Source organism: Pipistrellus hanaki (assembly GCF_964339955.1).
Source record: "Pipistrellus hanaki genome assembly, chromosome: 2".
NCBI lineage: Eukaryota > Metazoa > Chordata > Mammalia > Chiroptera > Vespertilionidae > Pipistrellus > Pipistrellus hanaki.
Window position 1 is genome coordinate 74,657,583 of NC_140504.1, and position 12,823 is coordinate 74,670,405.

Sequence of the window (12,823 nt, forward strand, 5' to 3'; positions counted from 1 at the left end):
TTTCGAAAGAAGACAGAAGGAAGTCCAAGAGACATATGAAAACATGCTCAAAGTCACTAATTATCCAAGAGATACAAATCAAAACGACAATGTGGTATTACCTCACACGTCAGAATGACAATCATCACAAATCAACAAACAAGTGCTGGCGAGGATGCTGAGAAAAAGGAAAACTCTTGCACTGTTCGTGGGAATGCAGACTGGTGCGGCCACTGTGGAGAACAGTATGGAGTTTCCACAAAAAACTAAAAATGGAACTCCCATTTGACCCAGTAATCCCATTTCTAGGAATATATTCCAAGAAAATATAAACACCAATCAGAATGGATATATGCACCCCTATATTCATAGCAGCACAATTCACCATAGCTAAGATCTGGAAACAGCCTAAGTGTCCATCAGCAGATGAGTGGAATACTACACAACGGAATACTACCCTACTATAAAAAAGGAACTCTTGCCACTTGCATACCATGGATGGACCTGGATAGCATTATGTTAAGTGAAATAAGCCAGGCAATGAAAGAAAAATACCATATGAACTCACTCACTTGTGGAAAATAAAGAATATTATGACCTGATGAACGAAAAGATAGATACAGGGGCAGTAAAGTACCATACAGAGAGGGTCGGACCTGCATTGCTACCATTTTCTATCATCTAGATATCATTGCTGACATGTATACATGGAGAATTGTTGGACATTGACTTTGGGACTCAAATATTTTATTCTTATGTTTATTTCTAAAATCTGCAGATTTTTTAAATAAAAGAAATGGGGGAGATGCCGGAAGCCAATCATTGCTTTAATAATAGAGAGCTGTGGATGGAATTCAGAGGGTTGGTTAACCTTAATTGCTATAAAGGGTCAGAGCTAATTACTAGATATTGGTAGTTGATTAATCCCCCAACTGTTAGTCCTAAATTCACTGATTGGCTTTTATTGGAGTTTATTGCCCAGGGGATAAGGGTGTATCCTATAATTTTAATCTTAATAAAAGGGTTGGAAAAGCCAGAGCAAGTAGTAGTTCTCCCACTAGACTTGGACTACCTCCTGGCCCCCATTTCCCTAATTAAATCTTTCTAAAGTCTCTTTTCATTTGTGTGCGCCTTCTCCAGAACCCAAACCCTGAACTGGACCCTAAAACACGCAGGACGTGAAAGGGGCTTCCACATTCACCCAAACTACTTAGTATGAATCCTTGCTGAAACCGGTTTGGCTCAGTGGATGGAGCGTCTGAAGGGTCCCGGGTTCAATTCCAGTCAAGGGCATGTACCTTGGTTGCAGGCACATCCCCAGTAGGGGGCGTGCAGGAGGCAGCTGATCGATGTTTCTCTCTCATCGATGTTTCTGACTCTCTATCCCTCTCCCTTCCTCTCTGTAAAAAATCAATAAAATATATATTTTTTTTTAAATACTAGAATCCAGAAGAATGAGAAGAAACTGCTTCATAAGTTACTAAAGATAAGCTGTCTAAGATTTAGTGTGCTTTAGAAAGTTAGATTCATATCAGGTATGACCTAATAAGGAAATTCTTGTTACTTGTTTTTTTATATTTTTCGCCTTTTCTAAATTAATGTAAATATTATGTTCAGGTGTTATAACAAAGTTCCTTTATTTTTAAAATAACTGTGGTGAAAGTGGTTTTTATTTGGATCTTGACTTAAAACTCTTATAAACTGTCATTCAATTACAGACCATATAACCTAAGCACTAAGTAGCTAATGATAGATAGATACATGCAAGCAAAGTACCTCCCCCAAAAACTATTCACTTAAGGGTTAAAACTGTATATGGAAACATATTAAAAATATTATGTTACAGACACAAATTCCCAGAACTAATTCCTAATGTTCGGCCCCAAACTCCATACATTATTCTTTTAAAAATAAAAAACAAATCTGGTCTTGTTAGTTTTCAAAATTAAACTTCATGTTTATATTAAAAACCTGGTGGTAATATTTCAATATCATCTTTTTTTTTTTTTTTTCAAAAAACAGCATATAAAATAAAAGAAAGTTCAACAAAATTAAGTGGTAAGTACTCAGATTAAATAATATCTAAAAGGTATGTTAAAGATGCAGAAAATAGAAAAGATATGTTATTATATCTTTTAAACATTATTTAATCTAGATCATTATCTATTTATATACATATCTTCATTTTATATCATATATGAATCTTAAAACATGTATATGTTCATCATATTATAAAGTAAGTTAAATGCATTGATACTTGTTTTTAAAAATAGTTCTATCAATCTATTTAATCAAGTATGGAACTATCAATAAGTTTGTGAATTAAGATTGTCAGCTTTAAGATTTGCTACAAATTGGGTGCACCTGCATATGAAGATTTTCTTAAAGATCATTTCCAACAATCTTATTTTTAAGACTATTGGAATTATTTCTAAATGTGGAAAGCTGGGCAAAATCAATACTGAACAACATACCTTTCAGATAATTTAAGGCTTTGGTGGAGAGGCTCTAATTTTTGACATGTCTCTAGGCTGTCAACAGATGTCGAAGGCAATGAGTCTGATTGCACCTTGTTGGCATCACATAAATTAGCATCGTTTCTAGGTAGAATCTTTCTGAATTTTCGTCCTAATTCCGTCCATAGGACATTCGTCAACATAACTTTGAGTTGCCTGTTACACACATAAATAATTAACACTAAACATTGTATAATACATGAATGCATCACAAATAATAACAAATGAAAACCTCCAGGAATTCTAAATTTCAGTTCTTGAAGCAATTAAATTGAATAGTAAACATCACAAGTAAAAAGTTTGCCTATCCACTCTCAAATATACATTAAAAAGTAAAGCCTATTTCACTTAAATTGGGATTGTCTTCAGAATTCTGTCTGTTATACTACAACTGTAGTCACACACCTTGTACAGCTGTTGGATTCCTGATAACCCATCTGTGTCTGTTCTCACTGTTAGTGGAACAACAATATACATCTGCACACATATCATCACAGGGGCAACACTAAAATTTTTTTCTTTTAGCATTTGTTGATTTGGAAAACATTGCTAAAACTAAGGGTGCAATGGTAGATCATCTACAGTCTTAAGCCTATATAATGTTAAAATACAGATTTAATTTTACTTTATTTAAAATAGGTCAATTTAAAACATTTACTTTTATTGTACCTATAACAATTTCAAAAGTAAAACTGCACCTTAGCTGGTTTCTCAATGGTTAAGAGCGCCAGCCTGCGGACTGAAGGTTCCCGGGTTCAATTCTGACCAAGGGCACTTGCCATGGTTGCATGCAGTTCCAGCCTTTTGCCTCATTACATTTTGCCCATTAATCATTCAATAATCATTGAGCTGATAATACTAGAACCATGAAATATAGTTTTTACAGTAGTGTAAACAGGCTACCAGTAGACTTGAAACAATATCAAATGAGGAATGGCTGAAAGATTTGGAAAGATTTAATCTGCCTGGCACCAGTTTTAGGCACCAGTTTGTTTGTTTAACAAGCATGAATATTAAGAAATGGAAAGCAGCCAAAACCGGTTTGGCTCAGTGGTATAGCGTTGGTCTGCGGACTGAAAGGTCCCAGGTTCGATTCCTGTCAAGGGCATGTACATTGGTTGCAGGCACATCCCTGGTAGGGGTTGTGCAAGAGGCAGCTGGTCGATGTTTCTCTCTCATCGACATTTGTAGCTCTCTATCCCTCTCTCCTCCTCTCTGTAAAAAATCAATAAAATATATTAAAAAAAAAAAAAAGAAAGAAAGAAATGGAAAGCAAAATGCTCATATATTTGTGTTGTTGTTGTTGCTGTTAATCCTCACTCAAGGACATTTTTCCATTGATTTTTAGAGAGTGAACGGAAGACAGAAAGGGAGAGAGGGGGAGAGAGGGGGGAAGAGGGGGAGAGAGGGGGGGGAGAGGAGGAGAGAGGGGGGGGGAGAGGGGGAGAGAGGGGAAGAGAGGGGGAGAGAGAGAGAGAGAGAAAAGAGAAGAGAGATCAACTGGCTGCCTCCCACACATATCCTGATTGGGGCCAGAAATTGAACCTTCAACCCAGGTTTGCGCCCCTGACTGGGAATCAAATCCCAGATCCTTCAGTGCATGGGCAGACGCTCTAACCACTGAGAACACTGGCCAGGGCAAGTGCTCATCTATATAAAACCCTAAGCGATCAGTTGACTGTTCAACTGGTCAACCATGTGACTGGTCGCTATGATGCGCACTGACCACCAGGGGGCAGACGCTCAACACATGAACTACCCCCTGGTGGTCAGTGCGCTCCCACAGCAGGAGCACTGCTCAGCTGACCCTGGGGCTTCAGACACTGGGCACGCGGCTGGCAAGTGAGTGCAGCTGCAGTGGCACGAGCCTCTCCTGTGCAAGCAGGGCTGGGATAAGTGGGAGCAGCACAGCACCCAGCCCAGCTTGGGGTCTTCCCCAGCCACCTGCCGCGTGGTGCAATACTACCTCCCTTGGGGGATGTTGGGCTGCCGGTTTCGGCCATATCCCCACGGCAGTCCGACATCCCCAAGGGCCTGCAGGGATCAGGCAGAAACTGGCAGTTCAACATCCCCTGTGGCGTCCCAGATTGTGTGAGGATGCAGGCCAGGCTGAGAGAACCCACCAGTGCACAAATCCATATATCAGGCCTCTAGTATATTTTAAAGACAAAACAGATCTCAATAAATCACTTGTTTGCAGCAGCCACTTGGGTCTATATAGTCAGAGCATCTGGAAAGAGGGGTTTATCAGTCTTCAGGGGACCTCCATGAATGCACTGAAACTCCAAACATTTTAAAATTTAAAAATATTAATCTTTAGAATTCTTATTAAGGAATAAAGAGATTAGGGTGCATTTCTCTGAATGAATAAAAAGCATTCTTCTTTCAACAAAGACTTACTAAAGACCTGCTAGCAGAACAACTCTAGAATCTGGGATTCAGCAATGAACAAGATGGTTATAGTTCTGTCTTAAGAGAGCTTACATTCCAGAGAACAATTACCCAAGTAATTACTTAATTACAATTGTAATGAGTGATATGAAGAAAAAATACAGATGGCTGCCCTTGATCTGAACCAAGTCAGGAAAGATTTTACTGAGAATATAGCTTTGAAGCTGAAACCTCAAAGAAGAGGAGGTACTACCCGAAAGAAGAAGGTGGAAAATGGAGAGTTCTCTGAAAGGAGGAACGAAATGCAAGTGGCTCTCTGAGATGAGTAATGTTTGCTTTAAGGAAATTACAGGACTTACCTGGTTCAGGTGCTTAGAGTGAAAAGGTACACAAGATAAGGACGGACAGTTAGGTGGGACCTGGTGAATTATATTACGGATTTGAGGCTACATCAACAACAGTAGAAACTTATTAGCTTTAACAAAAAAAAAAATGAGATCATAAATGCATTTTCAAAAGAACACTTTGATCTTCTATGAAGAAAGGAAATGAGGGCACTAAAGTCTAGGGAAATAAGAATGGATTTATATATAACTAGTGGCCCGATCCATGAAATTCATGCACATTAAAAGGGAATTAGAGAAAATATTTCAATAGTGCTATTTGCCCTTTCTCTATAATAGAAGTGTCAGAGATGAAAGAAAATTAGTAAAATGTATATGAAAATCTCCCTCTTGTCAGAGTCATGGGCGCACCACAGGACCCAGAGCCAAGTCTCCACCTACCTGGGTGTGCCTCAAAATCACGTGAGACCCAGACCCAGCTGGCCCCACCCCTGTCAAGCCCTGCAGGGCAGGGGGCTCAGCCTCAGGTCCCTCTTTAAGGCCCACCGGGCTGGGGGTGCAGCTTCAGGTCCCCCGGCCCTGGAGTGAGGAGGCAATGGCATGACGACTATTTGTATATTAGTTCTTTATTATATGGGATGGTGACTTTATCAGGGTTAGGTTAATCGAGTGGTGGGATCAGAACACAATGGGATAAGTAAAAGAAGAGGAAGGAAGGAATACAAAAAAATATAGCAGTTGACATATGGCTGTGAATAGAGATACAGGACCAAAGCTGAAGATAGATGTGATGTTCAGGAAAGATTTCTTAGTAATTGGTTGATTAGTTAGTTAGCTTAAGATAGAACATATCTGCGTAAGTGCTTATGGGAAGAGGTGAACAGAGTGGGACAGGTTGAAGATATAGGAAACAAAATAATTAACAAAGTTCCCTAAGAAATTACATAAGAGCTAATATTTGCATGGCTGGGTGGCTCATTTGATTGGAGCATCATCCCGTACACCAGGGGATTGTGCATTCAATTCCCACCCAAGGATGCCTGGGTTTCAGGTTCGATCCCCAATCAGGGTGTGTATGGGAGATGGCCAATCGATGTTTCTCTCTTACATCGATAATTCTATTTCCCTTCCTTTCTCTCTCTAAGTCAGTAAACATATCCTCGAAAAGGATTTTTTTAATAAAAGAAAAGAAGAGCTAATATTTATTGAGCATGCACTATATAGCAGGCACTATGCTGAGCATTTACAATAACTTACTTAATAATTTAATCCTCACAACTACTCTATGAGGTATAATAGTAACTTCTTCTGTAATTGAGAATACCAAATAGAATGATTAATACCTAAATGGGTGAGTAGGCAAAGTGGGATCCAGACCACACACTCTCAACTCTACTGCGAGCACTTTAACTGTTCCACCATTCTGATTTGTGATGGGAGAAGGGGCATGAAGGAAAAGGAATCAAAATCTTCTTTCCAAAGTGATATGAGAGCTAAAGGAAAACTGGCTTGAAAAAAAGAAAAGGTTTCAAATCATCATTGTTGGGGAGAGGTCCCTGAACACAAGCTGGCTAGAGAAACACAAAAAGATTATCTTGCAGTTTAGGAACCTAGTGATATCAACAATCATGAGTTTATAATGCCACAAATGTACTATTTTGTAAGTTCTTTTCAACAGTGCTCAGCCACCTTGCTGTCAGCACAATGCAAACAGATAATTAGGTTCGCAGGTGATTATTAATTACAAAGGAGAAAGGCACCTTTGCAATGGAAAGAGATACAACAGCTACCATATTTCATTCCTGGATGAAATACAGGACCACCAATAGCAAGACAAGCAGACATTATGTACCCTGATATGATGCAATAAGCTATGAAGTACTCTGGCAAAAATGTAACATGAGAGGGAATGAGTGGTGTATGTGCAGGCACATGGCCGGCCTGGAAAACTAGGGTGGGATGGGGAGAAATTAGAGGGGAAAATGCAACATGAAACTAATTAGTAGGACAATCCCAGCTAAATCATAAAAATCTAGAATGTAGGACATTCTAAAAGACAATTAGCCAGAACTCTTCAAAAAGGTCAGTCATGGTTTTAAAAAACAGGAGAGGGAAAGGGGAGGGAAGAAAGGAGGAAGAGAGAGAGATGGGGGAGGCTGTTCTAAGATTAAGAGAATAAAGCATAATAAGCAAAAAATATAATGGAAGAATGTTAATTTGATCCTAGGTTTCAAAAATAAAACAAAAGGCATTTGGAGGTCATTCATGGAATTCTGATTCTAGAATCAATATAAGATGATAATATGAAATCATTAATTTCTTCACAATTTATTGTGGCAATTATGTAAGAGAATACCTGTTTGTTACAAAATGCAGGCTGAAGTATTTAGAGGTAGGGTGTCATGATGTCTGTAACTTACTTTCAAATGGTTCAAAAAAATGTGTAATATATGTGTACTAGAGGCTCAATGCATGAAAATTCATGCACTAGAGGGGGGTGTCCCTCAGTCCAGCCTGCGCCATCTCACAGTCTGGCCCTTGTTCCTTACCGCCCGCCTGCTCGCTGCTCCTTACTGCTCAGCACGCTGGTCCTTAGCACTGCCTTGGACCACCGCCTCTGCACTTACCCAGTTTCTGGCTGAGTGGCACTCCCCCTGGAGGAGTGCACTGACCACCAGCGGCAGTTCCTGTATTGATTGTCTGTCCCCTGGTCGTCAGTGCACATCCTATCAACCAGTCGTTCCATCATTTAGTCAGTTAATATATTACCCTTTTATTATATAGAATACCTGATATGAACTTACATAAATGTATGAAGAAACTAAGAGAAGGCAAATGTAGAAAAATATTAACAACTGGAGGAACTAGATTAAGGATATAATATGAGTATTTGTTATATTCTTGTCAAAATAATCCCATGTCTGAAATCTGTACCATGAAAAGTATGAAATACTAGAGGCCCAGTGCCCAAAACTCATGAATGGAGAAGGTGGGTTCCTTCAGCTAAGCCTGCACCCTCTCCAATCTGGGACCCCTCGAGGGATGTCCGACTGCCCGTTTAGGCCCAATCCTACCTGAATCGAGCCTAAACGGACAGCCGGACAGCCCTCTCACAATCCAGGACTGCTGGTTACCAACTGTTCGCCTGCCTGCCTTCCTGATTGCCCCTAACTGCTTCTGCCTGCCAGCCTGATCACCCCCTAACCACTCCCCCGCCAGCCTGATTGATGCCTAACTGTTCCCATGCCAGCCTAACTGCTCCTAACTGCCCTCCCCTGCCATCCTGCTCACCCCTAACTGCCCTCCTCTGCAGGTCTGGTCACCCCCAACTGCCCTCTCCTGCAGGCCTGCTTGCCTCCCCTCAACTGCCCTCCCTTGCTGGCCTGATAGCCCACAACTGCCCTCCCTTGCAGTCCCGGTCCCTCACAACTGCCCTCCCCTGCTGGCTATCTTGTGGCAGCCATCTTGTGTGTTGAAGTGATGGTCAATTTGCATATTATTCTTTTATTAGATAGGATAGAGGCCTGGTACACAGGTGGAGGCAGGCTGGTTTGCCCTGAAAGGTGTCCCGGATCAGGATGGGAGTTCCCTTGGGACGTGGGGTGGCCTGGACAGGGGGCCTATGGTGGTGTGCAGGTTGGCCACACACCCCCAGTGACCCAAGTAGAGGTCCTAGTATCTGGGATTTGTTTATTTCCTATAATTCAAACTTTGTAGCCTTAAGTGGAGGCCAGGGCGGGCAGTAAGTTTGGCTTTCTCCATCGCTGGAGGCAACCCAAGCCTCCTGCTCTCTCCAGCTCCATGGCTGCCACCGTTTTTGTTGGGATTTATCTTCTATAAGTGATTTGTAGCCTTGAGCGGAGGCCAGGGCCGGCCAGCACAGGCGGGAAGCCTGGCTTCCTCCATCGCTGGGAGCAACCCAAGCCTCCTGCTTGCTCCAGCTCTGTGGCCACTGCCATCTTGGTTGGGTTAATTTGCATACTCACTCCTAATTGGCTTGTGAGCATAGCGGAGGTATGGTCAATTTGCATGTTTCTCTTTTATTAGATAGGAGAGAGTTATACACAAAAACATATATTATGGTATTATTTATAAAGGCAATGGGCTAAAGCAACCATAAATGGCCAGCAATAGCAGAATGATTAAGTTAACCATGGAATATTAATTAGTCACTTAAAATCTTCTACTTTAAATTTTAAGGATAGCTGATTATCTCTGTATTTTCTACTTGCCTTTATTCCTATTTTCTATATTAAGCAAGCACTATTTATAGAAAGGCAAATGTCAACTAATTATTTTTTTTAAAGACTGGTAAATATTTCAGGTTTACTTAACCAAAACCTATCAATCAACAAGTGAAATGAATATGTATTCTTGGCATTCAGTATATTAAGACTATTCTATTTTTCTTTAATCTTTAGTATTGAAAGTAATACATATGTCCCCTTTTACCCCCATTGACCTCAGCCAGCCAGCCCCTGACCCCCACAAAGCTTCACCGCCCTATTGTCTGTGTCCATGGATTATGCATACATTCATACAAGTTCTTCAGTTGATCTCATCCCTGCTACCCATCCTTCCTGCCTTCCCTCTGAGGTTCAATAGTCAATTCTGTGCTTTTCTGACTCTGAATCTATTTTGCTCAGCAATTCATTTTGTTCATTAGATTCCACATATGAATGAGATTATGTGACACTTTTCCTTCTCTAACTGGCTTATTTCGCTTGACATATGCTCTTCAGATCCATACATGCTGTTGCAAATGGTAAAAGTTATTTCCTTTTTACAGCTACATAATATTTCATGTGTAAATGTACCTCGGGTTTTTATTCACTCATCTGTTAATGGGCACTTGAGCTGTTTCCAATTCTTAACTATTGTAAATTAGAAACCCAGTACACAAAATTCGTGCACAGGGGGGTCCCCTCAGCCCAGCCTGAACCCTCTCCAAGGGACCCCTCGGAGGGGTATCCAAATCCAGATCCCAAGGATTGAGCCGAAGACATCCCTCTCACAATCCTGGACACTGGCTCCTAATCGCTCACCTGCCTGCCTGCCTGGTCACCCGTAACTGATCCCCCTGCCAGTCTGATCGCCCCTCACTGCCTCTGCGTGCTGGCCTGATTGCCCCTAACTTCCTCCTCCCTACTGGCATGGTTGCTCCTAACTGACCCCTCCCCTGCCAGCCTGGTCACCCTTACTGCCCCTCTGCTGGCCTGGTCGCCCCCAACTGTTCCCGCCCCCCCCCCCCCCCCCCCCCGCGGCCTGGTCACCCCACGCAGCCTGCTTTTTCAGTTGTTTGGTTGTCCCTCACTAACCCCTCTTCTGGCCTGGTCATAAGCAGCCATCTTGTGAGGGTGTGAGGGTTAATTTGCATATCACCTCTTTATTATATAGGATTATAAAGGATTGTGCTGCTATGAACATAGGGGTACATATATCCTTTCTGACTGGTATTTCTGATTTCTTGGGATACATCCCTAAAAGTTTAATCACTAGGTCAAAATGGGAGTTCCGTTTTTAATTTTTTGAGAAAACTCAATACTACTTCCACAGTGCCAACATCAGTCTACATTCTGACCAGCAGTGTACTGGGGTTCCTTTTCTCCACATCTTCATTAGCACTTGTCATTTGTTGATTCCTTGATGATAGCCATTCTGACAGGTGTGAAGTGATACTTCATTGTCATTTGTATTTGCATCTCAGATGATTAGTGAATTTGAGCATGTTTTCATATGGCTTTTTGGCCTCTTGCACGTACACTTCCAGAATGATGTTGAACAAGAGTGGTGAAACTAAGCATCGCTGTCTTGTTCCTGTTCTTGGGGAAGAGGTTTTAGTTTTTGCCCATTGAGTGTGATGTTGGCTGTAGGTTTGTCATTTATGGCTTTTATTATGTTGAGGTATGATCCCTCTATTCCCACTTTGCTGAGAGTTTTTATGAAAAATGGGTGTTAGGTTTTGTCAAATGTTTTTTCTGCATCAATTGATATGGTCATGTGATTTTTTTTTTTTTTTTTTTTTTGTCTTTCACCTTATTTATATGACTTATCACATTTTTTAATACATTTTTCTTGATTTCAGAGAGCTAGGGAGAAGTTGAGATAGGAACATCAATGCTGAGGATCACTGATTGGCTGTCTCCTGCACACCCCCTACTGGGGATCAAGCCTGCAATCCGAGTATGTGTCCTTGACTGGAATTGAACCCTGGACCCTTCAATCCAAAGGCCAATGTTCCATCTGAGCCAAATGGGCTAGGACTATAATATTTATTGATTTGCAAATATGGTACCAGCTGTGCATTCATGGAATAAATCCCCCTTGGTCATGGTGTGTGATCTTTTTAATGTACAGCTGAATACAATTTGCTAATATTTTATTGAATATTTTAGTGCCTTTGTTCACCTGGGGTATCAGCCTGTAATTTTCTCTCTTTGTAGTGCCTTTACCCAGTTCTGGACTTAAGGTAATGCTGATCTCATAAAAAGAGCCTGGAAGTGTTCCTTCCTCTTGAATTTTTTGGAGTAGTTTGAGGAAAATGTGTATTAGTTCTTCTTTGAATGTTTGGTAAAACTCCTCTGTGAAGCCATCCAAACTATGGCTTTTGTTTGCTGGGAGTTTTTTTGTTTTGTTTTGGTTTTGTTTGTTGGGATTTTTTGTTTGTTTGTTTGTTTTTTATTAATGCTTCTATTCATCAGTTATTATTGGACTATTCTTATTTTCTGATTCTTCCTTACTGAGTTTTAGAAGACTGTATTTTCCCCAGAATATTTCCAATTCATCCAGGTTGTCCAGTTTGTTAAAATATAGTCATTCGTAGTATTTTTTTAATATATTTTATTGATGTTTTTACAGAAAGAGAAAGGGAGAGGGATAGAGAGACAGAAACATCTATGAGAAATATCAATCAGCTGGCTTCTGAACATCCCCTACTGGGGATGTGCCCACAACCAAGGTACATGCCCTTGACCAGAATCAAACCTGGGACCCTTCAGTCCACTAAGCCAAACAGTCAGGGCTCATAGAAACATAGGGTTTCTTGCTGTCCTCAGTGGGGCTATTGGCACCATCTTTGTACCTTACGAACTGGATCAAGTCCTTTGGAATGTTCATTAGGTTCCTTAACACCTTCACCGGTTCATGGGAAGCAGGGGTGACATAAGAAACTGGACTAGGTGATTACACAGGAAGTTCAGATCCAGGTTTTCTCCAAAGAGATAACCTTTAGGGTTGTGTGTAGGAGAGGGGAGGTGTCAAACTTCTCACCTCCCATGAAAAAGTTTGCCTGAAAGTTGATGTCCTCCACGCCCACAATGAGTTGGCTCAGGATGGAGCCCATGGTACACAGCAGGCCAGGCTGTGCCAGGCCAGCCAGGACCAAATGAAACAGGGGCAGCAGCAGCAGCATCTTCACACACCCATGGTCTGGACCAGGCCACACGGACAACAGCCCATGGCCACTTAATATTATTTCAATCTTTTTGAACTTGTAGAGACTTCATTTTGGTCCTAACATGTGATCTATCTTTGAAAATGTCCCATGTGCACTTGAGAAGAACGTATATTATGTAGCTTTGGGTTGAAATGTCT

General features: G+C 41.1%; 1 protein-coding gene across 9 annotated transcripts in view; it reads right to left on the minus strand.

The window, feature by feature from the left end:
* The window catches only part of SENP7 (SUMO specific peptidase 7), a 143,378-nt gene that overhangs the window by 87,378 nt on the left and 43,177 nt on the right, over nt 1-12,823 (minus strand). For 7 of the 9 annotated variants that reach the window (XM_084875444.1, XM_084875449.1, XM_084875447.1 and 4 more), the window contains one exon: nt 2,454-2,651. The exons of the other annotated variants lie outside the window; for them this stretch is intronic. In XM_084875444.1, the coding sequence (XP_084731570.1) occupies nt 2,454-2,651 (198 nt within the window). The remainder of the gene's footprint in view (nt 1-2,453; nt 2,652-12,823) is intronic. 9 annotated transcript variants of the gene reach the window in all.